This window comes from Schistocerca nitens, chromosome 2 (genome assembly GCF_023898315.1).
Source record: "Schistocerca nitens isolate TAMUIC-IGC-003100 chromosome 2, iqSchNite1.1, whole genome shotgun sequence".
NCBI classification, from domain to species: Eukaryota; Metazoa; Arthropoda; class Insecta; order Orthoptera; family Acrididae; genus Schistocerca; species Schistocerca nitens.
This window is the reverse complement of record NC_064615.1, coordinates 970,513,619-970,540,230: the sequence shown is the minus strand read 5'-3', so window position 1 is coordinate 970,540,230 and position 26,612 is coordinate 970,513,619. Positions and strand designations below refer to the sequence as shown.

The window sequence follows — 26,612 nt, the reverse complement described above, 5'->3', positions numbered from 1 at the left end:
GATGCACGCAATTATAGATCTATATCGTGGACGTTAATCTATTGTAGAGTTATAGAACATGATCTATGCTCAATAATTATGACGTTCTTGGAGAAGGAAAATATCTTCTATAAAAATCAATATTGATTCCGCAAACAGAGATCCTGCGAAATTCAGCTCGCTCTGTTCTTCTATGAGATCCATAGCGCCGCAGACAGCGGCGTTCAAGTTGATGCCGTGTTCCTTGACTTTAGCAAGGCATTTGACACGGTCCCGCACTACCTTCTACTGAAAAAATACTAGCTTATCGGGTATCGGAGCAGGTTTGCGACTGAATTCAACACTTCCTTGCAGATAAAGCTCAGCACGTCTCTCTTAACGGAACAAAATCGACAGATGTAAAGGTAACTTCCCGAGTACCCCAAGGAAGTGTAACAGAACCGTTACTGTTTACAATATATATAAATGATTCAGCAGAGAGCATCGGATGCTCTTTAAGGCAATTCGCAGATGACACGGTTGTCTACAATAAAGTAGCAACGCCAAAAGATAGTAATGATTTGTAGAATGACCTCCAGAGAATTGATGAATGGTGCAGGATCCGGAAATTAACACTGAACGTAAATAAATTTAGCTTATTGTGCGTACATAGTAAAAGAAATCCACTGTTGGACAACTACACTACAGATGAAAAACCGCTAGAAACAGTATCTGGCGTAAAATATCTAAGAGTTACTATCGAGAGCGACCTTAAGTGGAATGACCACATAAAACAAATAGTGGGAAAAGCAGACGCTAGACTCAGATTCATAAGAAGAATCTTAAGGAAATGTAACTCATCCACGAAGGAAGTGGCCTATAAGGCGCTTGTTTGACCGATTCTTTTGTTCATCTATCTGGGATCCCTACCAGATAGGACTGATAGAAGAGAGAGAGAAGATCCAACAAAGAGCGACGCGTTTCGTCGCGAGATCATTTAGTCGGCACGAGAGCGTTATGGAGATGCTTTACAAACTCCATTGCCAGACTTTACAAGAGAGGCGTTGGGCATCACAGAAAAATTTACTATTGAAATCTCGAGAGAGCACTTTCCGCGAAGAGTCGGACAACATATTACTTCCTTTTTGCAGTGAACATAGTGCGTAGTGGGTCGAAAACTCTGTTGTAGAAATAATTCAAAAACCAAGATCGCTTAAATGCTATTTACTGGATAACAGGTTTCAACACACTAAAGGTGCCATCATCGGATCTGAATGTAGTTTAATATTTGATTTGTGACAATGATTTTATATCAGCTGGTCTGCCTCAAGTATCGTTATATCCAAATGGTTTATAAATGTTAATCTACATTCAGATCCGATGATGGCTCCTGTAGCGTGTTGAAACCGGTTATCCACTAAACAGTATTTAAGCGATCTTGGCTTTTGAATTATTTATATTACTTCCTCCCACACACGTCTCGTGTAATGGCCATGAGGAGAAAATTCGAGAAATTAGAGCCAATACAAAGGCTTATCCACAATCATTATTAGCGAGAGAAGCAGGGTTGGAGGGCACAGTTACTGGTACAAAACGTACTCCCCGCCGCACACCACTAGCTGGCTTGCGGAGTATGAATTAGATGTAAAACAAATTACACGTACATTATAGCAATGAATAAAAGACTTTTATTAAATTCATTTCATCTATTTCGTCACTTAGGCCCTATGTTTCTTCAAGGTGCGGTACTTTTCGAAGCGCTCACCCGAATGGAGTGTTGATTTTCTGGGACATGTGTTGCAGTAGTAAATACATTCCCTTCTACTGCTCTTGTTACTGCAAGTAGCACAATCCCTACAGTTACTCTTTCCATTGGAGTAAATGGTCAGTAGCTGCTTTAATAGTCTGTCCTCCTCATCGAAAGTAGGTACCCTTCTCCTCTTTTTCCGTTTGTTTCGTACATTTCCCACCACAGCTTTCAGAAATGCCACTCCTTCTTGTGGCTTAAATTGGGTTTCTGGTTGGAAATAGCAACCAGACTGTATACAACGAAACGATTAACTACTGGCACAGTTTTGTTACTACTGCCATCGCTCAAATCACTCATATCATTCACACTTTCATCCAAGGTCTCCGGGATTCCTTTAGGATTGTCACGCAAATTCACCATTTTTGGTGTTATGGTTCCCGAACACTGCCTTCGGAGTGAACTAGAAAAGTGAAAACGAAACAATAGCGGTATGGTTTCGACAAATGCGTTTCCTCGTAGCTATATCGCTTGCGGATGGTCGTCACTTCAGTACAACACACACGGTGGTGGGAGCCCCGACATACGAGTTAAAGCGAACTGAAGTTTGCGTCGGAGGTAGGGGGGGGGGGATTGGGGGACGGGAGGGGCAACATGCAAGTCTATTGCGATATTTACGCGGTCGGAGTTGCCCTGCCCCTCGAGTGCTAAGGTCTAAACTGATGTCGGAAATATTCACACCTGTCAGGACTTTCCTTCCTTGGAATAGGCTTTTTAACACTACTGGCCATTAAAATTGCTACATCACGTGCTACAGACGCGAAATTTAACCGACAGGAAGGAGATGCTGTGATATGCAAATGATTAGCTTTTCAGGGCATTCACAAAAGGTTGGCGCCGGTGGCGACACCTACAACGTGCTGACATGAGGAAAGTTTCCAACCGATTTCTCATACACAAATAGCAGTTGACCGGCGTTGCCTGGTGAAACGTTGTGATGCCTCGTGTACGGAGGAGAAATGCGTACCATCACGTTTCCGACTTTGATAAAGGTCGGATTGTAGCCTATCACGATTGCGGTTTATCGTATCGCGACATTGCTGCTCGCGTTGGTCAAGATCCAATGACTGTTAGAATGTGGAATCGGTGCGTTCAGGAGGGTAATACGGAACGCCGTGCTGGATCCCGACGGCCTGGTATCACTAGCAGTCGAGACTACAGGCATCTTATCCGCATGGCTGTAACGGATCGTGTAGCCACGTCTCGATGCCTGAGTCAACAGATGGGGACGTTTGCAAGACAACAACCATCTACACGAACAGTTCGACGACGTTTGCAGCAGCATGGACGATCTGCTCGGAGACCATGGTTGCAGTTACCCTTGACGCTGCATCACAGACAGGAGCGCCTGCGATGGTGTACTCAACGACGAACCTGGGTGCTCGAATGGCAAAACGTCGTTTTTTCGGATGAATCCAGGTTCTGTTTACAGCATCATGATGGTCGCATCCGTGTTTGGCGACATCGCGATGAACGCACATTGGAAGCGTGTATTCATCATCGCCATACTGGCGTATCACCTGGTGTGATGGTATGGGGTGCCATTGGTGACACATCTCGGTCACCTCTTGTTCGCATTGGACGTTACATTTCAGATGTGTTACGACCCGTGGCTCTACCCTTCATTCAGTCCCTGCGAAACCCTACATTCCAGCAGGATAATGCACGACCGCATGTTGCAGGTACTGTATGGGCCTTTCTGGATACAGAAAACGTTCGAGTGCTGCCCTGGCCAGCACATTCTCCAGATCTCTCACCAATTGAAAACGTCTGGTCAATGGTGGCCGACCATTTGGCTCGTCACAATATGCCAGTCACTACTCTTGATGAACTGTGGTATCGTGTTGAAGCTGAATGGGCAGCTGTAACTGTAGACGCCATCCAAGCTCTGTTTTACTCAATGCCTAGGCGTATCAAGGCCGTTGTTACGGCCAGAGGTGGTTGTTCTGGGTACTGATTTCTCAGGATCCATGCACCCAACTTGAGTGAAAATGTAATTACATGTCAGTTCTAGTATATTTGTCCAATGAATACCCGTTTATCATCCCTCTTTTCTTCTTGGTGTAGCAATTTTAATGGCCAGTGGTGTATATTCATCTTAAAGTCTGACCGATGTATAGGACTATCATGTTGGCGAAGTGCTGAGTGCTTGCCGATTGCCCCGTCAGAAACTTGTCCATTACTCACCAAGCAGCAAGAGCTCCAAGGGAAGTTAAAATACATGTCAGTGGCTCCAAGGGAAGTGAAAATACATGTCAGTGGTAGCGGCAGCCCTGCAGACTCCTTTCCTCGAGCAGAACAGAGCGGAAACAAAGTGTCAGCCGTGAGAAGTGGTGGATGAGGTGAGGTGCCGTGCCTGGCCCACACCTGGAGAGCACTCAGTGATGCGTCCGATCGATAGACTGCCTTTGCTGCGTGCAGGCTTCTGCACTCATATTCTGTTCCTCCAGGAGGCCCTCCAACTCAGCAGCTGTCGAGGTACGGCGCGGCGAACGACAACTCACTTTCCAATGAGTTTGAGATTTTCCCAAACGCCCGATATGCTATCGACATTGTTAGAAGAGACACGCGACATTTAACTCGAGCAGCAAGGAATAGCCGAGGAACAACGTACTAGGCACAACAAGCTACTTAAAATTTTATAGTTTCGTGAAACACAAGACGAAGTACGCCGAAGAGCCAAAGAAACTGGTACACATGTCTAATATTGTGTAGGGCCACCGCGAACACGTGGAAGTACCGCAACAAACGTGGCATGGACTCGACTAATGTCTGAAGTAGTGCTGGAGGCAAGTGACAGCATGAATCCTGCAGGACTGTCCATAACTCCGTAATACTACGAGAGGTGCTCCCGCGTCCGGCCATTCTGATTTAGGTTTTCCGTGATTTCCCTAAATCGCTCCAGGCAAATGTCGGGATGGTTCGTTTGAAAGGGCATGGCCAACTTCCTTCCCCGTCCTTCCCTAATCCGATGAGACCGATGATCTCGCAGTTTGATATCTTCCCCCAGACAACCCACCACCCACTACGAGAGGTGGAGATCTCTTCTGAATAGCACGTAGCAAGGCATCCCAGATATGCTTAAAATGTTCATGTCTCAGAAGAGTGTTTCTGAAGCCACTCTGTAGCAATTCTGGACGTATGGAGTGTCGTACGGTCCTGCTGGAATTTCCAAAGTCCGTCGGAAGGCACAATGGACATGAATGGATGCAGGTGATCAGACAAGATGCTCACGTACGTGTCACTTGTCAGAGAAGTATCTAGACGTATCAGGGGTCCCAGTCACTCCAATTGCACGCCCCCCATACCATTACAGAGCCTCCAGCTACTTGAACAGTCCCATGCTGACAGCTTGTCTCCTTACGCGTACACGTCCAATCACTCGATACAATTTGAAACGAGACTCGTCCAAGCAGGCAACATGTTTCCGGTGATCAACAGTCCAAAGTCGGTGTTGACGGGCCCAGGCGAGGTGTAAAGCTTTGTGTCGTGCGGTAATCAAGGGCACACGAGTGGGCCTTCGGCTTCGAAAGCCGACATCGATGATGTTTCGTTGAATGGTTCGCACACTGACACTTGTTGATGGCCCAACTTTGAAATCTGCAGCAATTTGCGGAAGGATTGCAGTTCTGTCACGGTGAATGGTTCCTTTCAGTCACCGTTGGTCCAGTTCTTGCCAGATCTTTTTCCAGCCGTAGCGATGTCAGAGCTTTGATCTTTTACCGAATTCCTGATATTCACGGTACACTCGTGAAGTAGTCGTGTGGGAAAATCCCCACTTCATCGCTATCTCCGCGATCGTGTGTCGCATCGCTCGTGCGCCGACTATAACACCACGTTCAAAGCCACTTAAATCTTGATAACCTGCCATTGTAGCAGCAGTAACCGATCTAACAACTGCGCCAGACACTTGCCTTATATAGGCGTTGCCGACCGCAGCGCCGTATTCTGATACTGCAACGGTATGTGTGAGTCTGTATTTGAATACGTATGCCTTTCTTTGGCGCCTAAGTGTAGATCAAATTCTTGTCGGGTCTTCGGCCCGATCAAACTGTGATTTGCACACAGTATTTCCGCTGTCCACCTGACCACGATCATCAGGTGAGAAAAGCTAAGCCTCTCTCACCGATAACTGATTCAAACCGTGAACGACGGAACCTTTATATTCAGTGAAAATACGAAAGCGCATGAGCTAAGGTAATGCCCAAGCTCTTAGTCGTTACAGCTGCCTCCTGATGCAAGAGGAGTTGCAGCGCTTCCAGTATTAAATACTGTCGAAAAACAATATATCGCTAAAAATTGTTACTCATAACCGGCCGAGGTGCCAATGTTTCTTCATATCTGATAATACAGGATCCCAAGTTTCATTTAGCGGGTATCAATTATCGCAGTTAATGACATTATCTGTTTGTCTGATTTCGACAGACTCTTTCAAAACACAATCCCAGTAACGGGAGGCGCTTGCAACCACTTCTGTCTCATTGTATAACACCCTATGTCCCTCTGAAAAACACGTGTTCAGCCACTGCAGACTTGTCAGGTTGTAATAAATGCGTATGGCGATGATGTTCAACTCGTCTGTAATTGACGGTACGAATAGCTTGGCCAATGTATATTTTACCGCACTCACATGGTATTTTGTAAACGCCAGGCTTACTCAAGAGCCAAGAAGTATTCTAATCGTAGCTGGCGGACGGAACACACACCTGATTTCATATTTCTTCAAAACCCTACCTATCTTGCCAGACACGGTCCCAGCATATGGAAGGAAAGCCACAGAACTAAAAGTGTCTTCAGCTGGTTTAGGTAGTGGTCCAAACTGAAAAGCATGTCGAATCAAACGAAAAAATTGTTTTAAGTAACAATATCATGTGAAAACTGGTATTGGCTTACTTTTAAAAATTTTATTGGGAATTAACATATCGCATGTAGTGGCAGTAGCAATGTACGATACCTTTCCGTCCTCCATAACATTCTTATTTTAAATCTTCAGGTAAAATCTTTTATGTACAGCCTAAAGCGAACGTAAGGGCAAATTTATTATGTACTGGTGAAGAAATAAGAATAAGAAATAATTATCTAAAAGAAAGGCTAGTTCGTTGCACGTATCATGTTGTGTATGACAGCAATTGAAATAAAACGCCTGTACAGCGTCGTAAAAAATTTATACACTGGAACGTCTAAACCATATCCATGACACCACATCAAAGAAAAGCTTTCAGTTGAGCAATGGTATAAAACATCGCGTAATAATTAAATAAAGACAAAATTCCTGGTCTCAGCTATTAAATGTGAAGGCAAGCGCGTTACGATCAAGAAACAACATTCACGGTAAAGTAATTGCGTACGTAACAGACATTACCATATTCCAGGTACGTAAGAAAACTTACTAACAGTCGCGGCCACGCTATAAGCCACAACCAAGCAACTTACACTAGAGCGCTCACTTACAATTTGTTAACTTTGGTCACCTTAACGTCACTTGCAACTGTTGATGATTTTTCTTTCATGTGAAGTCACAGTCACATAAAATGTGCGGGAAGATATGACCTCCATTTGACTGTATGATATGCTTTATTATACGGTCTAGATTTCATCCTTAGGCCATTTTCAAGTGTTACAACTGGAATAAGTGAAGGCAATAAAAGTACAAATAGCAGAAAAATACGGCGAAAATATAATTAATGTGTAGATTACACGATTTTTTTTACTTACATGTCAAAAATCGTTTGTTATCTTCGATAATATAAACCTATAGTTAAAGTGAAAACATTTGTGTGCTATAACAGTTGGCTGGCGAATTGCATAACTTATGATAAGGCTGTGAAATAAAACATATTACCAAAGGTCTGCACTTCGTTTCACTGTGTCTAAGCTGCAACCAACGTAAAAATAAGTAAAACGATCGTCAAAGATCGTCACAGAGACATCACAGTCTGGACCAAGTAATCTAAAGTATGTCAGGAAACGGGGTTGTGTAACTGCTTATATAACAAGCTGGTTACATTATCTTTGCAACAGGTGCAACGAGCCAATGTTTACACTATATGGCATGCAGAACCAACTTCACAGTTTGTTATGCCAGAGCCAAGGTAGCCTCTAAGGGCCGGGAACCCATATTACACCACAGAGGACGGCGTTGTCTATGTTCAAGGCGTACCAAAAGCACCATGGTAAACACCGGCTATTTACATATAAGATAACGGAAACAGACATTCCGAGCACTACTTCCTGCAGGGGGAGCTCGAGTCACGGCCTGCAGGAAGTATCACTACGTCAAAACCTGACTGGCTGGAGACAGCTATTTAGGGGCTAGAAGTTCAATTCACTCCGGATGCCGACCTTGTGGACTTCGACCGCTGAAGATTACGTCTCCGTCTCTGAATTGGACTTTTACTAGTGTGTGAGTGCGTTACCACGAACCTTTGTGGAAAATTAGAAGTGAACATTTGTTTGCTTCTTTACCAAATTCTAGATAGTGTAATAAAGCATATCATACAGTCAAATGGCGCTTATATTTTTCCGTAAAACTTAGAACTATGACAGTAGTCACTTATAAGATATCACGCAACTGCCAGGTGATAATGCTCTTATGCTAATCGGCACCAGCTACTCTAGGTTTCCGGTTTAGACCGGGGACTTGACCCCTTTGCTGACATAACAAGCATACAGCGATACGGTTAGTAGTAATCCGCGCTCTAAGATAATTTACCACTAAAATAATTACAACAGTTCTCGTTTTAGGTTTTTCCTAATAAGAGCTCAGCATAGCCACTGAGAAAAGCTGACAACCTCGACCACGAACGCAGTTCCGTTGATCATTAAATGCGCCACAAGGGGATAATTTCAATACGCGCATGTGTGCACAATTAACAGAACCAACAAGGACATGAAAGGTTTACATACCACAGCCACCAAGGACGTTGTTCCTTACAACCAACCAAAACTCAATGGCAAAACCCAAGACAAACACTGATCAACACACCAGGACAACTTTAAATAAACACGCAGACGTGTGTTCAACACACAGTACTAAAAACACGACGAGACTATTCAACGCAAACAAACCAGCGCAAGGCAAGGACCTAACCAGATTCGCACACGTTTGTTCAATACAGAGACAGCAAAATAGACTACAATAAATTGATAAAACAGAACAATCCAAACTTGATAGTCGCTCAGATACGGCTCTGGCAAACCACACGTCCTCTGACAATCCCATCGAGCGACAATTTAATCCACATTAGTGCAATGCAGCTACAGCTGCTATAGATGCCGCGCAATACGTATCCTACTGGCCATTAAAATTGCTACACCAAGAAGATATGCAGATGATAAACGGGTATTCACTGCAAACAGAGCTTGGATGGCGTGTACAGGTACAGCTGCCCATGCAACTACAACACGATACCACAGTTCATCAAGAGTAGTGACTGGCGTATTGTGACGAGCCAGTTGGTCGGCCACCGTTGACCAGTCGTTTTCAATTGGTGAGAGATCTGGAGAATGTGCTGGCCAGGGCAGCAGTCAACATTTTCTGGACCCACAAAGGCCCGTACAGGACCTGCAACATGCGGTCGTGCATTATCCTTCTGAAATGTAGGGTTTCGCAGGGATCGAATGAAGGGTAGAGCCACCGGTCGTAACACATCTGAAATGTAACGCCCACTGTTCAAAGTGCCGTCAATGCGAACAAGAGGTGACCGAGACGTGTCACCAATGGCACCTCATACCATAACGCCGGGTGATACGCCAGTATGGCGGTGACGATACACGCTTCCAATGTGCGTTCATCGCGATGTCCCAAACACGGATGTGACCATCATGATGCTGTAAACAGAACCTGGATTCATCCGAAAAAATTACGTTTTGCCATTCGGGAACCTAGGTTCTTCGTTGAGTACACCATCGCAGGCGCTCCTGTCTGTGATGCAACGTCAAGGGTAACCGCAGCCATGGTCTCCGAGCAGATAGTACATGCTGCTGCAAATGTCGTCGAACTGTTCGTGCAGATGGTTGTTGTCTTGCAAACGTCCCCATCTGTTGACTCAGGCATCGAGACGTGGCTGAACGATCCGTTACAGCCCTGCGGATAAGATTCCTTTCATCTCGACTGCTAGTGATACGAGGCCGTTGGGATCCAGCACGGCGTTCCGTATTACCCTCCTGAACCCACCGATTCCATATTCTGGTAACAGTCATTGGATCTCGACCAACGCGAGCAGCAATGTCGCGATACAATAAACCGCAATCGCGATAGGCTACAATCCGACCTTTATCAAAGTCGGAAACATGATGGTACGCATTTCTCCTCCTTACACGAGGCATCACAACAACGTTTCACCAGGCAACGCCGGTCAACTGCTGTTTGTGTATGAGAAATCGGTTTTAAACATTCCTCATGTCAGCACGTTGTAGGTGTCGCCACCGGCGCCAACCTTGTGTGAATGCTCTGAAAAGCTAATCATTTGCATATCACAGCATCTTCTTCCTGTCAGTTAAATTTCGCGTCTGTAGCACGTCATCTTCGTGGTGTAGCAATTTTAATGACCAGTAGTGTAAGTACAAGCGATACTTACATGTCCTTTCCTCTAGAATGACTTGCAAAACTCATATCCCCGTCAATAAACTCACCATTCGTGTCACACAATCACTGGTATAGTGAATCAGTTCTGCATTTCAATTGGATTCCACAAACATCTCAGAAACACCATAGCCAATACAAGAAGCCAGACTAGCAATAATCTATCCACCACTAGGCTTGCGTGAGAGAAAGCAAACGAAACGCAACTGTACCTTATTAGCAATCACAAGTCGTTGCGAAAACACTCGCAAGCGAACCAAAATCAATAATACATAATTAACTGGAAACATATACGCTCACCAAACTCGTCGCAGGAGCATTAGGTCAGCCTGCCGGTTGCCGCAGTAGGAAACAAACACTACACTGCTGCTGATAGATCATGACGCACTCTAGCCGGTGCTTTCACAATTCCTACCTGAGTTACCAAGCAAAGTGACAGCAGAGAGAAGCATCTAAAAAAACTTCAGCTTCCAGGAGCATACTGCATAGTATCTACCTCGGTGCATATTTCGCTGCAAGTCACTGAACTCACTACCCGAATGGTGCAACCACTGATGTACTACATCACTACAATAAATCAATCAGTTCCACCAGGTCAAAAATACACTCCTGGAAATGGAAAAAAGAACACACTGACACCGGTGTGTCAGACCCACCATACTTGCTCCGGACACTGAGAGAGGGCTGTACAAGCAATGATCACACGCACGGCACAGCGGACACACCAGGAACCGCGGTGTTGGCCGTCGAATGGCGCTAGCTGCGCAGCATTTGTGCACCGCCGCCGTCAGTGTCAGCCAGTTTGCCGTGGCATACGGAGCTCCATCGCAGTCTTTAACACTGGTAGCATGCCGCGACAGCGTGGACGTGAACCGTATGTGCAGTTGACGGACTTTGAGCGAGGGCGTATAGTGGGCATGCGGGAGGCCGGGTGGACGTACCGCCGAATTGCTCAACACGTGGGGCGTGAGGTCTCCACAGTACATCGATGTTGTCGCCAGTGGTCGGCGGAAGGTGCACGTGCCCGTCGACCTGGGACCGGACCGCAGCGACGCACGGATGCACGCCAAGACCGTAGGATCCTACGCAGTGCCGTAGGGGACCGCACTGCCACTTCCCAGCAAATTAGGGACACTGTTGCTCCTGGGGTATCGGCGAGGACCATTCGCAACCGTCTCCATGAAGCTGCGCTACGGTCCCGCACACCGTTAGGCCGTCTTCCGCTCACGCCCCAACATCGTGCAGCCCGCCTCCAGTGGTGTCGCGACAGGCGTGAATGGAGGGACGAATGGAGACGTGTCGTCTTCAGCGATGAGAGTCGCTTCTGCCTTGGTGCCAATGATGGTCGTATGCGTGTTTGGCGCCGTGCAGGTGAGCGCCACAATCAGGACTGCATACGACCGAGGCACACAGGGCCAACACCCGGCATCATGGTGTGGGGAGCGATCTCCTACACTGGCCGTACACCACTGGTGATCGTCGAGGGGACACTGAATAGTGCACGGTACATCCAAACCGTCATCGAACCCATCGTTCTACCATTCCTAGACCGGCAAGGGAACTTGCTGTTCCAACAGGACAATGCACGTCCGCATGTATCCCGTGCCACCCAACGTGCTCTAGAAGGTGTAAGTCAACTACCCTGGCCAGCAAGATCTCCGGATCTGTCCCCCATTGAGCATGTTTGGGACTGGATGAAGCGTCGTCTCACGCGGTCTGCACGTCCAGCACGAACGCTGGTCCAATTGAGGCGCCAGGTGGAAATGGCATGGCAAGCCGTTCCACAGGACTACATCCAGCATCTCTACGATCGTCTCCATGGGAGAATAGCAGCCTGCACTGCTGCGAAAGGTGGATATACACTGTACTAGTGCCGACATTGTGCATGCTCTGTTGCCTGTGTCTATGTGCCTGTGGTTCTGTCAGTGTGATCATGTGATGTATCTGACCCCAGGAATGTGTCAATAAAGTTTCCCCTTCCTGGGACAATGAATTCACGGTGTTCTTATTTCAATTTCCAGGAGTGTATAAAATGGCAGTTGATGGTACGCAGCATCAGACAACAAATTATTGGACCCCGATCTTCAACATGTTTCGCACCCAAGGAAAATGTTAATGTCCCAGTTTAGCAATCACAATGTTTCCCCATTGTGGAAACACTCGAAAGCGAGACAGAACCAATTTCCATAGACGCGATGCCTAATCTCACCACGAGCACAAACGCTGACCGGTGCAGAACATCGGACCGACAGCTATTAATAAATAATCAGCCGATAACTGTACCTCGGGAACGGAGGATGTGCCGGCTTGTGATGTTTGATGGATTGAGTTGACAATACACGTGTGCACTTTGTTTTTAAGTTGTGACGAGGCCTAGTGGCATAAAAAAAATGGTTAAGCACTTGTGAATGGGATAATGTTCTCCCGACACATGTTGAGGTAATAATCACACGATTGACAACTGGGCTGAATGACAATATTGATGCTTTATCTGTGTTATCGATAGCAACGATGCCACAGAATAGTTTCTCAAGTTGACACTATGAGAGACACAGACGACAGCGCCCTCTAGCCGGTGCTGTCGAGGTCTACGAGCACCGCGACTGCTTCAGCCCATTTCATCAGGTGCAGCCAGCCAGGACACTTCGCTTCAGCTTCGCACCTCATTCCAAGTTATGTATTCTTATATTTTTGAGTAAAGGAGATTTAAATTCATACAGTAGTACCGACGTGTTTTGCCTTTTCCTGATCCAACCCACGCGCCACCTTCCAGGCTGGATACAAAACTATCAATTCGCAACTGAGTAGCTACACGGTCGTACAACCGAGCAACATAAGCTAAGCACTATCGCCACTTGGCAGAACGCTGAATAGTATGAATCTCCACTCTCCTGCCCATGATGGTGTGATAGAAACTTGCCACAGCAACATCGACGTAATGATTTCACGCCTCAGCGATTCAAGGAGGAAAAACCTGTCACCACAGCCGCTACAGACTGCTCATACAGCTGATTAGTTCCGCTACACTGCACGTCTCGCCGATGAAGATCCCCGTTTCTGGCCGCTGCAAGCCTCAGTCGCGAAAAGAGACGCCAGCGATCATAACTTCGACAGACAGCGCCGCGAATGCGATGTGGCGGGATTTTGAAGTCCTCGGAAGGCAGGACCACTCGGCACACCAGTTTAAGTTGTTTATAACTGCAATCCCTAGGTATTTAGTTGAATCGACATCCTTTAAATTTGTGTAATTTGCCATGTAACCGAAATTTATCGGTATTCTTTTAGTACTCATACGGAGGACCTCGCATTCAGTTATCACACTTCACTACATGAAGATATTTTGTCTAAATCTGTTTGTAATTCGTTTTAAACTTCTAGGTGGTAGACGACAGTATCATCTGCAAAGAATTCAAGAGGACTCCTCAAATTGCCTCCTAAGCCGTTTATACATTTTAAGAACAGCAGAAAATCTACAACACTCTCCTGAGGAACCTCATATCGGTTTCAGAAGATGACTTCCATTTTGTTATTACGAACTGTGAACTTCATGACGAAATCACGAATTCAGGCGCGAAATTGAGACGATACTCCATAGCCACACAATTTGATTAAAAGCCACTTGTGAGGAACGGTGACAAAAGATTTCTGGAAATTTGTAATTATGGAATTAATCTGAGATTCTCTGTCGATAAAACTGAGAACTTCGTGCGAATAAAGAGCCAGTTGTGCTTTACAAGGACTATATTTTCTGAAATCGTGCTAGTTATGTGTCAGAAGATCTTTTTCTCCGAGGGATGTTCTAAAACCCCACTGCAAATCCATTTCAGTGATATGGATCTATAATTCATCGGATTTGCTTTCATCTGTCATGGTGTCACCTGTTAAACTTTCTGGTGTTCAGGTACGGATCTTTCATTTAGCGAGCGGTTGTACATAACTGCTAAAATTGGAGCTATTTCATCGAAATACTCTGAAAGGAATCTGATTGGTATACGATACGGAAGTGAAGACTTTATTAAGTGATTTAAGTTTGCTTCACTACAGCAAGAGTATCTGATTCGAAATTACGAATGTTGACAGCTGTTCTTGATTCGCATTCTGGAATATTTGCTGCATCTTCATTGGTGAAGAAATTTCGGGAAATTCCGTCTAGTAACTACGCATTATTAGCTCTGTCCTTGGTAACATTACCATTTCTGTCCCGGAGTGAAGGTACTGTGTCTTACTGCTGGTATACTTCACATAGGACTGGAATCTCTTTGAGTTTTCTGACAGACTTCAGGACAGAGATCCGTTGTGGAAACTACTAAATGCATCTCACATTGAAGTCTGCATTAAGTGACAAGCATCTGCAAGCCTTCTGCGTGCTTTTAAATATGCCGTGCCTTATTCGTTTCTTCTGAAACAGTGTCCTGACCTGTTTTTGTAGCATGGCAGATCTGTTAGACGTCTCATGAATTTACTTGGAGCGATACTCCCAATTGGAGCCAGTACAATTTTTTTTTAATTCAAGCCACATTTGTCGGCGCTTACGCACTCGATAAGGTATAAATGACAATTGTTTGTTAGGAAGGCGTCAAGAGAATATTTATCTGCTTTTTAAAATGATATATTTTGAATTTGTTTTGGTGGACATGAACGTTACGGTATTCAGTCTCGCTGCGCTAATTCCTGTATCTGTCAACAGGCTCTATGTTTGCTAGGCTGTCGGTAAGAGGTATAGTACGTTTTAGCAACTATTTGAACTGCTTCAAATGTTTCAAGAATGTTTCAAGAAACTGAAGGTTTTTTATCGAGACGATAGATAGATAGATTTGAGGCATTTGAGGAGAAAGACAAATATTTTAAAAAAATGTATTTTTAAGCACAAGCGTCACGTTTGAAAATAATCCTCGTCTCGTTGTTGTTCCTGTTCCGCGACATCAAAGTACAACGTTTGCAAAACTAAACAGTTTCGCTTCGTCTGACGGTGACTGGATATTTTTTTATTTCAAAATAGGACACGAGAAAACATGTAAGCTCTAAATAGCAATTGATGTAGTTGCGGCATTCAGATTTGCCAAGGCAATTATGTCCTGGGGCCAAACGAAAGTGTTTGCTCGCGGGCGATTGCAGGAAATCTGAAACGTCAATAACATTTTGAAGCGTACTGACAAACACTTTCTGAACCACTAGGCGGCCTCCAGAACCGACCACGTGGAGAGCTGAGACCTGTGATAGTTTTCATTCAGCACAGTGCGGACGCAGCAGCTTCATCCAAGCAATGCAGAACTCTGGGTGTCAACATTCCATACCCGGCCCCCACCCCATACACCGTCCCACACCCCCTTTCCCCTACACCTTTTTGACCTCATGGGAAATGGAATGAAGTTGCTTGCACCTGAGTATTTTAAATATGGTAAATTATTGAAAACTTTAGTTCTGGACTCGCTGATCCCAGACAGCAGAATTTTGTGCAGATGATTTAAAATCGTTTTTAACAAAATACATTACCAGGCTGTCCATCATTGAATGAATTAAAAAATTCCTTTATTTTATTTTCATTTTTGCACAGTTCCAATAGTGAAGCCAGTTTCGCATAGTTTGGATCAGACAACTCACCACAATATCCATCATCGTCAGAGTCGAAGAACTCACTGAGTTCCACAAGTAATAATGTATGTAAACTTAGAAGGACGGCAGCATTACTAGACAATATTCTACGTTTACATACATTATTACGTGCCGTATTCGATGAGATATTCGACTACTGTAACACAATGACCGAAGCCAGATCCGCAACATGACTGGAGAGATACATGTGCGTTCATGTGAGGCCTCTTACAAAGAGAGAGACACTAAATTATTAATATTCCATACATATCATTGCAGACTCCGGACCCATTCTTAATGACTCTCTGGTGAAGTTCTAATCACGCCATCAATTTTATTTCGAGGTACAATATTTCTTCCCCAGTGGTGTAGCTGTATTCCAAGGCCACAGGACCTCTCTTCACACAGCTCACATAGTCTAGGAGTGTTTTTGTAAGCACGAGGGTAAATTCTCGAATTTCTCTTGGCCAACACAGTCACCAGATCTCAATGCTATCGAGCCTTTGTGGTCTACCTTGGAGAGAAGGGTGCGAGATCGTTATTCCAGTAATGATACGGGCCGCAAAAGGGGAAATCCAATGACATAAGTGACGACGAGAAAAGCGAGATGGCTATGGGCCGGCGCCTGGGGACACGCATCTCGACGAAGCTGGTCGCTTCTTCACGCATCACTGTCCTGAGAAAATTAGGAAAGTGGTTGAAGGGTGGTGAAAAGAGGAGTAGGCGACGAGATGTTAGACGGCTATGCCTTATCATAGAACGTGGAAATCAGTAGCTTATGCGCTCTGTAAATCAATATACACTTTTTGATCAAAAGTACCCGGACACCCACAAAAACATACTTTTTTATATTAGGTGCATTGTGCTGCCACTATTGCCAGGTACTCCATATCAGCGACCTCAGTAGTCATTAGACATCTTGAGAGAGCAGAATGGGGCCCTCCGCGGAACTCACGGACTTCGAACGTGGTCAGGTGATTCGGTGTCACTTATGTCATACGTCTGTACGCGAGATTTCCACACTCCTAAACATCCCTATATCCACTGTTTCCGATGTGATAGTGAAGTGGAAGCGTACAGGCCGACTTCGTCTGTTAACTGACAGAGACCGCCGACAGTTGAAGAGGGTCGTAATGTGTAATAGGCTGACATCTATCCAGACTATTACACAGGAATTCCAGCCTGCATCAGGATCCACTGCAAGTACTATAATAGTTAGGCAGCAAGTGAGAAAACTCGGATTTCATGGTCGAGCGACTGCTCATAACCCACACATGACAACTAGTCGAGCAGCGGTCATGAACCAAATAGTTTTATCTTGGGACTTCGGTTTTACATATTTTATGGAAAAGAATGACCAAGAGAGCAGCTGTTTTTTTTTAATTTTTTGTGACAATTATTTTATATCAGCTGGTCTGCCTTATGTATTGTTATATCCAAATGGTTTATAAAAGTTAATCTATATTCAGATGCGATTATGGCACCCTTAGTGTGTTGAAACCGATTATCCAGTAAACAGTATTTAAGCGAGCTTGCCTTTTGAATTATTTCGATAACTGATATGTTCTTAAACTGGTCTAAATTGGTCTTCACTGACATAATTCATCTTGCTCTTGTATTCAACTGGTCTCCATCATTTGTTTTCATATTCTTCCATCTTCCACTCTCTTTGCATGTTCAAACCACTTTAACCTGTTCTTCTCAATTCACTCATTCAGATTTTCTACTCCAATTGCGTTCCCAACATCTTATTTCTTACTCTCTCTTCTCGATTTCCCTAACATACTTCTTAGGATATCATTTCACTGACTTCGATTCCACTCTCCTCTTGTTACTTTTCAGTTCTCTGATGCCTATGTCAGTATGGGTGTGAAGTACGCCCTGCACAACACTTCTTTACATTTCATTGGCAACTAATTTCCCCAGCCTAACCCCCTCACACACTGGTAAAATGCATTTCTCTGCTGTACCCTTTTCCTAATTTCTACCTCCATTCTTGTATTCTCTACTATCACACTTCCTAGATGTTTCAAGTTATTCACAATTAGAATCCATTTTCCTTTAATATTAATTTGTCCCCTACCTTCTCTGTCTCCTCTGGTTATCACCATAGTCGCGATTTTCTCCACGCTGCATTCGGTTTCACATTTTTCGATTTTTCATTTAAGATGGCTGTCTGTTCTTGTACATCATTGCGTATGGGTCTTCGCACCACAATACCGCCGCCCGCTGTGGCCGAGCGGTTCTAGGCGCTTCAGTCCGGAACCGCGCTGCTGCTACGGTCGCAGGTTCGAATCCTGCCTCGGGCATGGGTATGTGTGATGTCCTTAGTTAGGTTTAAGTAGTTCTAAGTCCAGGGGACTGATGACCTCAGATGTTAAGCCCCATAGTGCTTAGAGCCACTTTGAACCACAATACCACCGGTAAACAACAATAACTTCACCTTCCGTCCTATATGAACTTCTTTTGCCTACTTAGGATCGTTACTACCACAACATGTGACTTCTGTATCTATGCGCAACATGATGGTGCAGGATATCCAATGATGCAATGTCTGAAATGCGTAATATTGTAATAATTAAGTCACTTTGCATCCAGTCAATGACTTTCTCCTCAGCGACCCATTTAGCATTCTGCAGACTTTACATACATCGCCTCTTTCACAATTTCATCCATCACCATTATAAATAATATTGTAGCTGTGAAATTTAAAACTTTCCTGGCGTACAGATCGTTCCACAACATTTCGGGAGAACTACCGGATGCCTGCCATTTGCTGCCACGATATTTCGGCGGGATGTCTTCTGGGAATCTTCAAGTGAATACTGACGAAAATGCACCGAGCTGACGTATTGAAGACCCCGCCGGTGTGGAGTATCCAGTTGGCGTTGCGTAAGGGCTTCTGCTTCAAGTCTGTGTGCCGCGCCGCGCGCGCTCCGTGGTGGAAGCTCGCCTCATCGGTACCAAATCGATTGTCTTCGTACGGTAAAATCACAGAACAACGCCGCTGTGCAGAGCCCGAAGTTCTCTATAACAGGATTCCATGCAGAATTTAACTGTAAGCCGCCGTTCCGAGGGACTCAGTCATATTTTCACTGATTCACTGGCGATTGAGGTCCAAAAATTTGACGTTTTGCCCACAATTTTCGTATAATTGTATTTCTGGATACGCCATGCATGTTCCGGCGGGGTCGTAAATGTGTGAACTCAGTGGAGAAGACTTTGCGCCGAAATATCGTAGCAGTAAGTTGTAGACATCCGGCAGTTCTCCCGAAGTTTTACAGAACACTACTGGAGCTGCTATTTTCCTTACATTTCGGGTCATTGTTGGAATATAATCTAGAAATTTTTCAACCATCTCTTTACAATCTCTGTTTTTTACATTCTTGTAATCGAGAAATGAGGTATTTTGCGGTAAAGTTGTGTACATCGAGATGACAAAGTCATGGGATAGCAGTGTGCACATTTGCAGATGGCAGTAGCACCACGTAATCAAGGTATGAAAGGGCAATTCATTGGCGGTGCTGTCATTTGTAATCACGACGGGAAATAACAGACTTCGAATGTGGGATGCTAGTTGGAGATCGAGGCATAGAACATTCCATTTCAGGAACCGTTAGGAAATTCAGTATTCCGATATCCACAGTGTCAAGAGTGTGCTGAGAATACCAAATTTCAGGCATAACCTCTCACCATGGACAACGCTGTGGTCGACAGCCTTCCCTTAACGACCGAGAGCAGAGAAGTTTGCGTAGATTTGTCAGTGTTAACAGACAAGCAACACTGTCTAAAATAACCGCAGAAATCAAAGTGGGGCATACGGCGAAGTGGTGCGTTAATGGACTTTGGCAGCAGACGACCGACGAAAGTGCCTTTGCTAATAGAACTATTTAGCCAGCAGCGTCTTTCCTGGGCTCATGACCATGTCGGTTGGACCCTAGATGACTGGCAAACCATGGCCTGGTGAGATAAGCCAGATTCCAGTTGGTAAGAGCTGATGATAGGGATCGAGTGTGGTGCAGACCCCACAAAGTCAACAAGGCACTGTGCAAGCTGGTGGTGGCTCCACAGTGGCGTGGGCTGTGTTCACATGGCCCAACTGAACCAATCGTTGACTGTAAATGGTTGTGTTCAGCTACTTTGACGCCATCTGCAGCCATTCACACACTTCATGTTCCCAAAGAACGATGTCATGTCACTGGGCCTGAACCGTTTGTAATTGGTTTGAAAAACATTCTGGACAGTTCGAGCAAATGATCTGGTCACCCAGATCGCCCGACATGGATCCCAGCGAACTATTATGGGACATAATCGAAAGATCAGTTCGTGCGCAAAAATCCTTCACTGGTAACAATTTCGCATTTATGGATGGCCATAGAGGCAGCATGGCTCAGTATTTCTTCAGGGGACTTCCAACGACTTGTTGAGTCCATGCTACGTTGAGCTGCTGCACTACGACGGACAAAAGGAGGGCCGACACAATATCAGGAGGTATCCCATGACTTTTGTCAACTCAGTGAAGGTTTTTAATGTGGTTGTGGGTCCGCTCCTCCACCACAAATGGTTCAAATGGCTCTGAGCACTATGGGACGTAACATCTGAGGTCATCAGTCCCCTAGAACTTAGAACCACTTAAACCTAACTAACCTAAGGACATCACACACATCCATACCCGAGGGAGGATTCGAACCTGCGACCGTAGCGGTCGCGCAGTTCCAGACTGAAGCGCCTGGAACCGCTCGGCCACACAGGCCGGCTTCCTCCACCACATCTGAAGCACCTAAAACTTGCTGTTATGTGAAAACCACAGGGAAACGGTTTCGTGAACGTGGTCCGTGGCAGAAGTCCGTTTGTCTGCGCCAACATGGGATATGTGCGACCGCCGGTTCCGTCAACTGCAGCTAATGGTCTGCGTCTCGTGTCTCCACGGTCGCACAGTCGGAGAACCGTTTTGTTCCAGAATCCGTCGGGAACATGCGAGGTCGTCGTTGTGTGTCCAGCTGTTCGCGAGAAACCTTCCAGTGGGCGCTTCTGCGAACCTTTGGCGTGCAGATTATTTCCGAGTCGCTTACACATGTTTCCTTTTCTGTTGCAGGCTGTGATTTTCGATGAGATCGACCTGACGGACCTGAGCTTCGCCGAGTGCAGCATCAAGAACGCGAACCACAGTTTCCAGGTGAGCACACTGGCGTAATTAGAAAGCGAGGAGAGGAGAGAAGAGGCGGGCCAGTCCGATGAAACAGCGGACGGTGTGGCGCAACTGCGCCCAGCCCTGGCCCTGCTTTCCGACTAATTGCTGGGCTGGCGTGGCGTGCAGTGGCTGTCCACGTGACTGGCGCTGCCGTCGCTCGTAAACCCCAGCGCCGCCACGCGGCAGATCACTCACATTAATGCCCACTCCGTCACTCCGGCCAGGCCACTGTCGCGACGCTGCCGAGATAAACAGCCCGTCGGGTAATTACACCAGGCGACCTGGCGCTCAGCCGCAGGCGTCACATTAATACTCGGCAGATGGAGCGTCCAAAATTCAGGTCTGGACATCTCAGTTCATCCACTGACGGAAAATAACATCGCAACACCAAAAAAGACATAATTTAGAGTAATGAAATTTATGTGAAATGTGGTAATGGTAATGGTACACCAAAATCACGATAGTAATCCGTTGTAGTTGCTACATATTTTATTACAAACAAAAGCATTATAAAATCACAATCACAGTAATATAGGAGACTGCCTTACAAGGCCAGATCACTTGGACAAATAACAAATAAATTTCTTTAACCGGAACAAGACCCATTAAACTGGAAATTTGAATATGACTAGGTAAATATACTCAGGTAAAGCTTTACTTAAATACTACAAATGTCCATACAATTCCCATCAGAACTCTCATTACTTCCAGTCAGCTGAGGAACAGATTAAGGGTAAGAACACAGATCTTTTAAGGTTTGGCTAGCCAACTTTCCTAAATAAAACTAGATACAAATGACTGAAACAATTAAGGAGGTGCTTTATTTTTGACCAAGCCAATCTTCAAATTTATTTAGTTGATTCAGATGTTCAAATGTGTGAAATCTTATGGGACTCAACTGCTAAGGTCATCAGTCCCCAAGCTTACACACTACTTAACCTAAATTATCCTAAGGACAAACACACACACCCATGACCGAGGGAGGAATCGAACCTCCGCCGGGACCAGCCGCACAGTCCATGTCTGCAGCGCCTTAGACCACTTGGCTAGTCCCGCGCGGCACTTAGATGATTAATCAACAATATTCTTAGAATGATTACAACTACAACATGACCATATGACAATACCCCTAAAATGAGGTCGCTTCAATATTGCATGTGAATTAGTGATAGACGCGAGCAGACCAAGGATTCAAATCAATACAAGAGATCCACGAGACAGGAAATGTATGCTCGCATCGACTGCTTCCAATTATCTGTAACACAACACATATAAAAAAAATGGTTCATATGGATCTGAGCAGTATGGGACTTAACATATGAGGTCATTAGGCCCCTAGAACTAATAACTACTTAAACCTAACTAACCTAAAGACATCACACACGTCCATGCCCGAGGCAGGATTCGAACCTGCGACGGTAGCGGTCACGCGGTTCCAGACTGTAGCGCCTAGAAACGCTCGGCCACTCCGGCCGGCACATCAACGGCAGACAACATTGTGAAACATAAACTACACAATCTTATCTAGGGAACAGGTGATCAATACAACTGAATAGAAACAAATTAGCCTCCATGAGTTACTTGGCCAGTGCCAGCCCTTAATCTTCGATTGATAAGTTCGCTAAAAATCATGCTCTAAAGTTTCGCTAAAAATCCTGCTCTAAAGTTAAGATGACAGGCAACGGCCTTGCCGTAGTGGATACACCGGTTCCCGTGAGATCACTGCAGTTAAGCGCTGTCGGGCGTGGTCGGCACTTGGATGGGTGACCATCTAGGCCGCCATGCGCTGTTGTCATTTTTCGGGGTGCACTCAGCCTCGTGATGCCAATTGAGGAGCTACTCGACCGAATAGTAGCGGCTTCGGTCAAGAATACCATCATAACGACCGGGAGAGTGGTGTGCTGACCCCACGCCCCCCCCCCCCCCCCCCATCCTCATCCTCCATGAGGAAGACACGGCGGTCGGAGGGTTCCGGTAGGCCACTCGTGGCCTGAAGACGGGGTGCAAGAAGTGCAAGAAAGTAAAAACTACAAGAATTATCTCGCCGCACATTTACACGCCAAACTACAAAATGAAGTACAAGGTAGAATAGAGGACGTATCTCGGCGTGTCTTGAAACGCCAGAGCTGGACTTACTACTCGGTGCACTTCTAGCTACGTCCTTAACCACGCTTCATATCGGTTGGTTGGGCGTAGCCACACTTCCTCAACTGCCGTCAAGATAGTTAGTCACGACACCGAGGTAGGTGATAAACAACTAAAACAATTCCAAAGGATTTTTAGTACACTGGCATATTCAATTAAGCCGCACGTAACCCACCGAAGCAACTCGGCGACTCCAATTCAATCGGTCGGCGTAGCTCATAACAGACGCGAAGGAGGTTATCCTTCCGACCTCTTGGAAAACCAAATCACCATGGGCGGTGGATCTGCCCTAACGACTCAACACGCCGTAGAACCAAGGCTTAACAACTGGCCGGTTTTGAGCACGAGTACTCGCGTCTGCTCACTCACGTGCCCGCGAGCAGGTGCAAGGTCGTTGAGTAGGGCGGGCGGGGAGGGAGGGGAAATGCGCGCGCACGTTTGAATAGGGCCGCAGCGTGCCAATTGAATTCGCACCGACTGTGTAACATTTAAAGTACTACGATCAGCTCTAACAGTCACTTCGCTGGTTAAGAATCATGTCAAGTCGCCGTTGTGTAATCCCAACCATGATTTCGCAGTTCAACTCCCATTGGAAGGAATTGTATCTGTTTACAGAAAAAGATGGTGTTGCAAAATGTTTAGTATGTCACAAAACGCTGAATTCTTTTAGGAACTTTAATTTGTAGCGATATTATATGTCGTACCACGCAAAAGACTACGGAAGTGGAAAATGCGATGGACCAGATCGTGCACAGGAAGTCATTAAACTTAAAAGGAAGCTATCCGAAGAAGATCTGGACGACGAAGAAAAATCAACTGAGGGGCCTCTCAGAGTGAGTTACAAAATTGCTTTGCTTTTAGCAAAATCCCTGCGCCCCTTCACTGATGGCGATTTAATAAAAGAATGTTTGGTAGTTGCAGCGGAGCATTTGTGTCCATCTCAAGTTGAACAGTTTCGGATTGTGCCATTATCTAACATGACCAGTATGCGTCGCATACAGGACATGGCAGACGACGTCCAGAGCCAGCTTGCAAATATCCTTAAAGATTTTATGGCGTATTCCCTAGCTGTGGACAAAAGTGTTTATATCACTGGAACAGCGCAGCTTACCATATTTATTAGAGGTGTTAATAGAGATCTTCAGGTGAGGGAGGAGCTCCTCGATGTAGTAGCCATGAAGAACACTACAACTGGAGGTGATATTTTAAGTAGTGTTGAAGAAAGTGTTGAAAATATAGGATTGTCGTGGAATTCTTTAGTTTCAGTGTCTACAGATGGTGCACCAGCGATGACAGGAAAAAAATCCGGTTTCGTTGCGCTGTTGAAGGAGAAAATGCAAAAACTGACCGTGCCGAATGAAATAAGGGGCGTTCACTGTGTGATTCACCAGGAAAACTTATGTGCAAAGAGTATCACTCTAAAATATGTGATGTTCGTTGTTCGTACAACCAATTATATAAGGAAGCATGGGCTACAACACAGGCAATTTAAAAGCTTTCTTGAGGAAGTAGAAAGCCAGTATGGTAGCCTGCCTTATTACAGCGAGGTCCGCTGGCTTAGTCGTGGCGAATTATTAAATCGATTTTTTTGCCTATTAGATGAGATAAATATGTTCATGGAAATAAATAACACGTGTGTACCTGAATTGAAAGAGCCTTCATGGAAATGTGATCTCGCGTTCTTAGCAGATGTAACTAGCCATCTGAATGCTTTGAACATTTCACTCAAGGTAAAGATCGGCTAATTACTCATTTTATAGATTGAATACGAGCTTTTAAAATGAAATTGACGCTTTGGGTGAGTCAGCTGGAAACAGGAAATCTAGCTCGTTTTCCTAAATTATCATCCATGCAAGATGTTCACAAAGACTGTAATCGTTATTCACATAGTTTAGTTGCCCTTAAGGAAGAATTTGATCAACGCTTTCAAGATCTGACAGCACTAGACAGTGATTTTGATCTGTTCTCCTCTCCATATTCAGCGAATATTGAAGAGATTCGTCCTGAGCTGCAACTATAAATTATTGACCTGCAGTGTGACAGAGAATACGGAGACAAATTTCAGAACGAGAAAAACATTTTGGAATTCTACAGACACTTCCCTCAGGATAGATTTCCTCGTTTGCACAAACTGGCGGCTACAATAATATCAATGTTCGGTTCCACGTATGTTTGTGAACAACTGTTCTCTGCAATGAAATGTAACACATTGTCTGATCGAAATTTAAACTGCACGCTGCGCCTACAATGCACAAGAACAATTACTCCAAACATAGACGCAATTGTAAAGGGCAAAAAGTACAAGTTAACCGAGAATCCCACATTTCAGTGCCACCTTTTATTGTGTAACAGTTCACAAATTAATACGAATATAGAGGCATAAGCTAAGCAAATAAAATTATGTGGCACGTGTACATTCTCCTTTATTTGTTTCGTTTGTCGCAGTAATAATTCGTGAGTGATATCCCTGCAGGTGGCCGCGGATTTACATCGACTGGCGGCAGCTGTTGTGTGCCCCACGTGACTCTCCCCACTCTCCGCTCTGGTCCGGTAGTGGGGGTAGCGTGCTCGCGCTGCTCCGTGCTCGCGCCTTGCTGCTCACAGCTTGCTCCGCGAGCACGTATGTTGTGACGCCCTGCCGTAGCCGCTGGCCCCGCTCCTTCGTTGTCCGACTCGTCCTCTTGCCGCCCTGTCTACGTACACAGTCCCACTTGACTCTCGCTCACCGCCGATCCCGACACAACTCCCAGCAGAGCACTCGCGCTGCCGTTAAATCCGCGCCGCCAAAGATGAGCAGAAGACAAATAAGCATCGAAGTCGACTCAAAGATCAAAATGACGATCGGTGGAAACTGGCGCCAGATTTATCAAGGTAACGTATTTAAGCGGTTAACATTGCAAAATCACAGGTTACTGTATACACGAAAGCCATTGCAACTGTGAGATACTGTATAGTAATAAGCGGTGTGACTGTCAGAATGTCGAACGCAAGCACGCAAACGTACTTTCACGTCACTACTCTCTCGAATTGTTTTAAATTGTTGCTCTTTGGTTTATTTATTTATTTTTTGATTATTGGCGTAGCAACGCATATATGGAAAGAGTTACGTGAAATACTTTTAACAATGCTGTGCTTTGAATTTCTTTATCATCGTTACCTTTTTGCAAAATAAAATGTATCTATGGAAGTCTTATTGTTCTGTATCTGGCCTACAATTTAAAGAACGATTTTTCTTAACTGCAACTCATGCTAAGGATCAATATAACTTCCCTACTTCATAGTTATTAAAAGTTGAAATTACTTTTAATGAACACTGATGTTACAGTTCGTATGAT

At 45.1% G+C, this 26,612-nt stretch overlaps 1 protein-coding gene and 1 pseudogene across 1 annotated transcript in view; both read left to right on the top strand.

The window, feature by feature from the left end:
* The first annotated feature begins 20,805 nt into the window (after window positions 1-20,805).
* Window positions 20,806-26,612, top strand: part of LOC126235479 (diacylglycerol kinase eta) — a 557,124-nt gene continuing 551,317 nt past the window's right edge. The window contains exon 1 of the mRNA XM_049944200.1: window positions 20,806-21,117. Within this exon, the coding sequence (XP_049800157.1) occupies window positions 20,806-21,117 (312 nt within the window). The remainder of the gene's footprint in view (window positions 21,118-26,612) is intronic.
* On the top strand, window positions 22,810-22,927 carry LOC126237977 (5S ribosomal RNA; annotated as a pseudogene).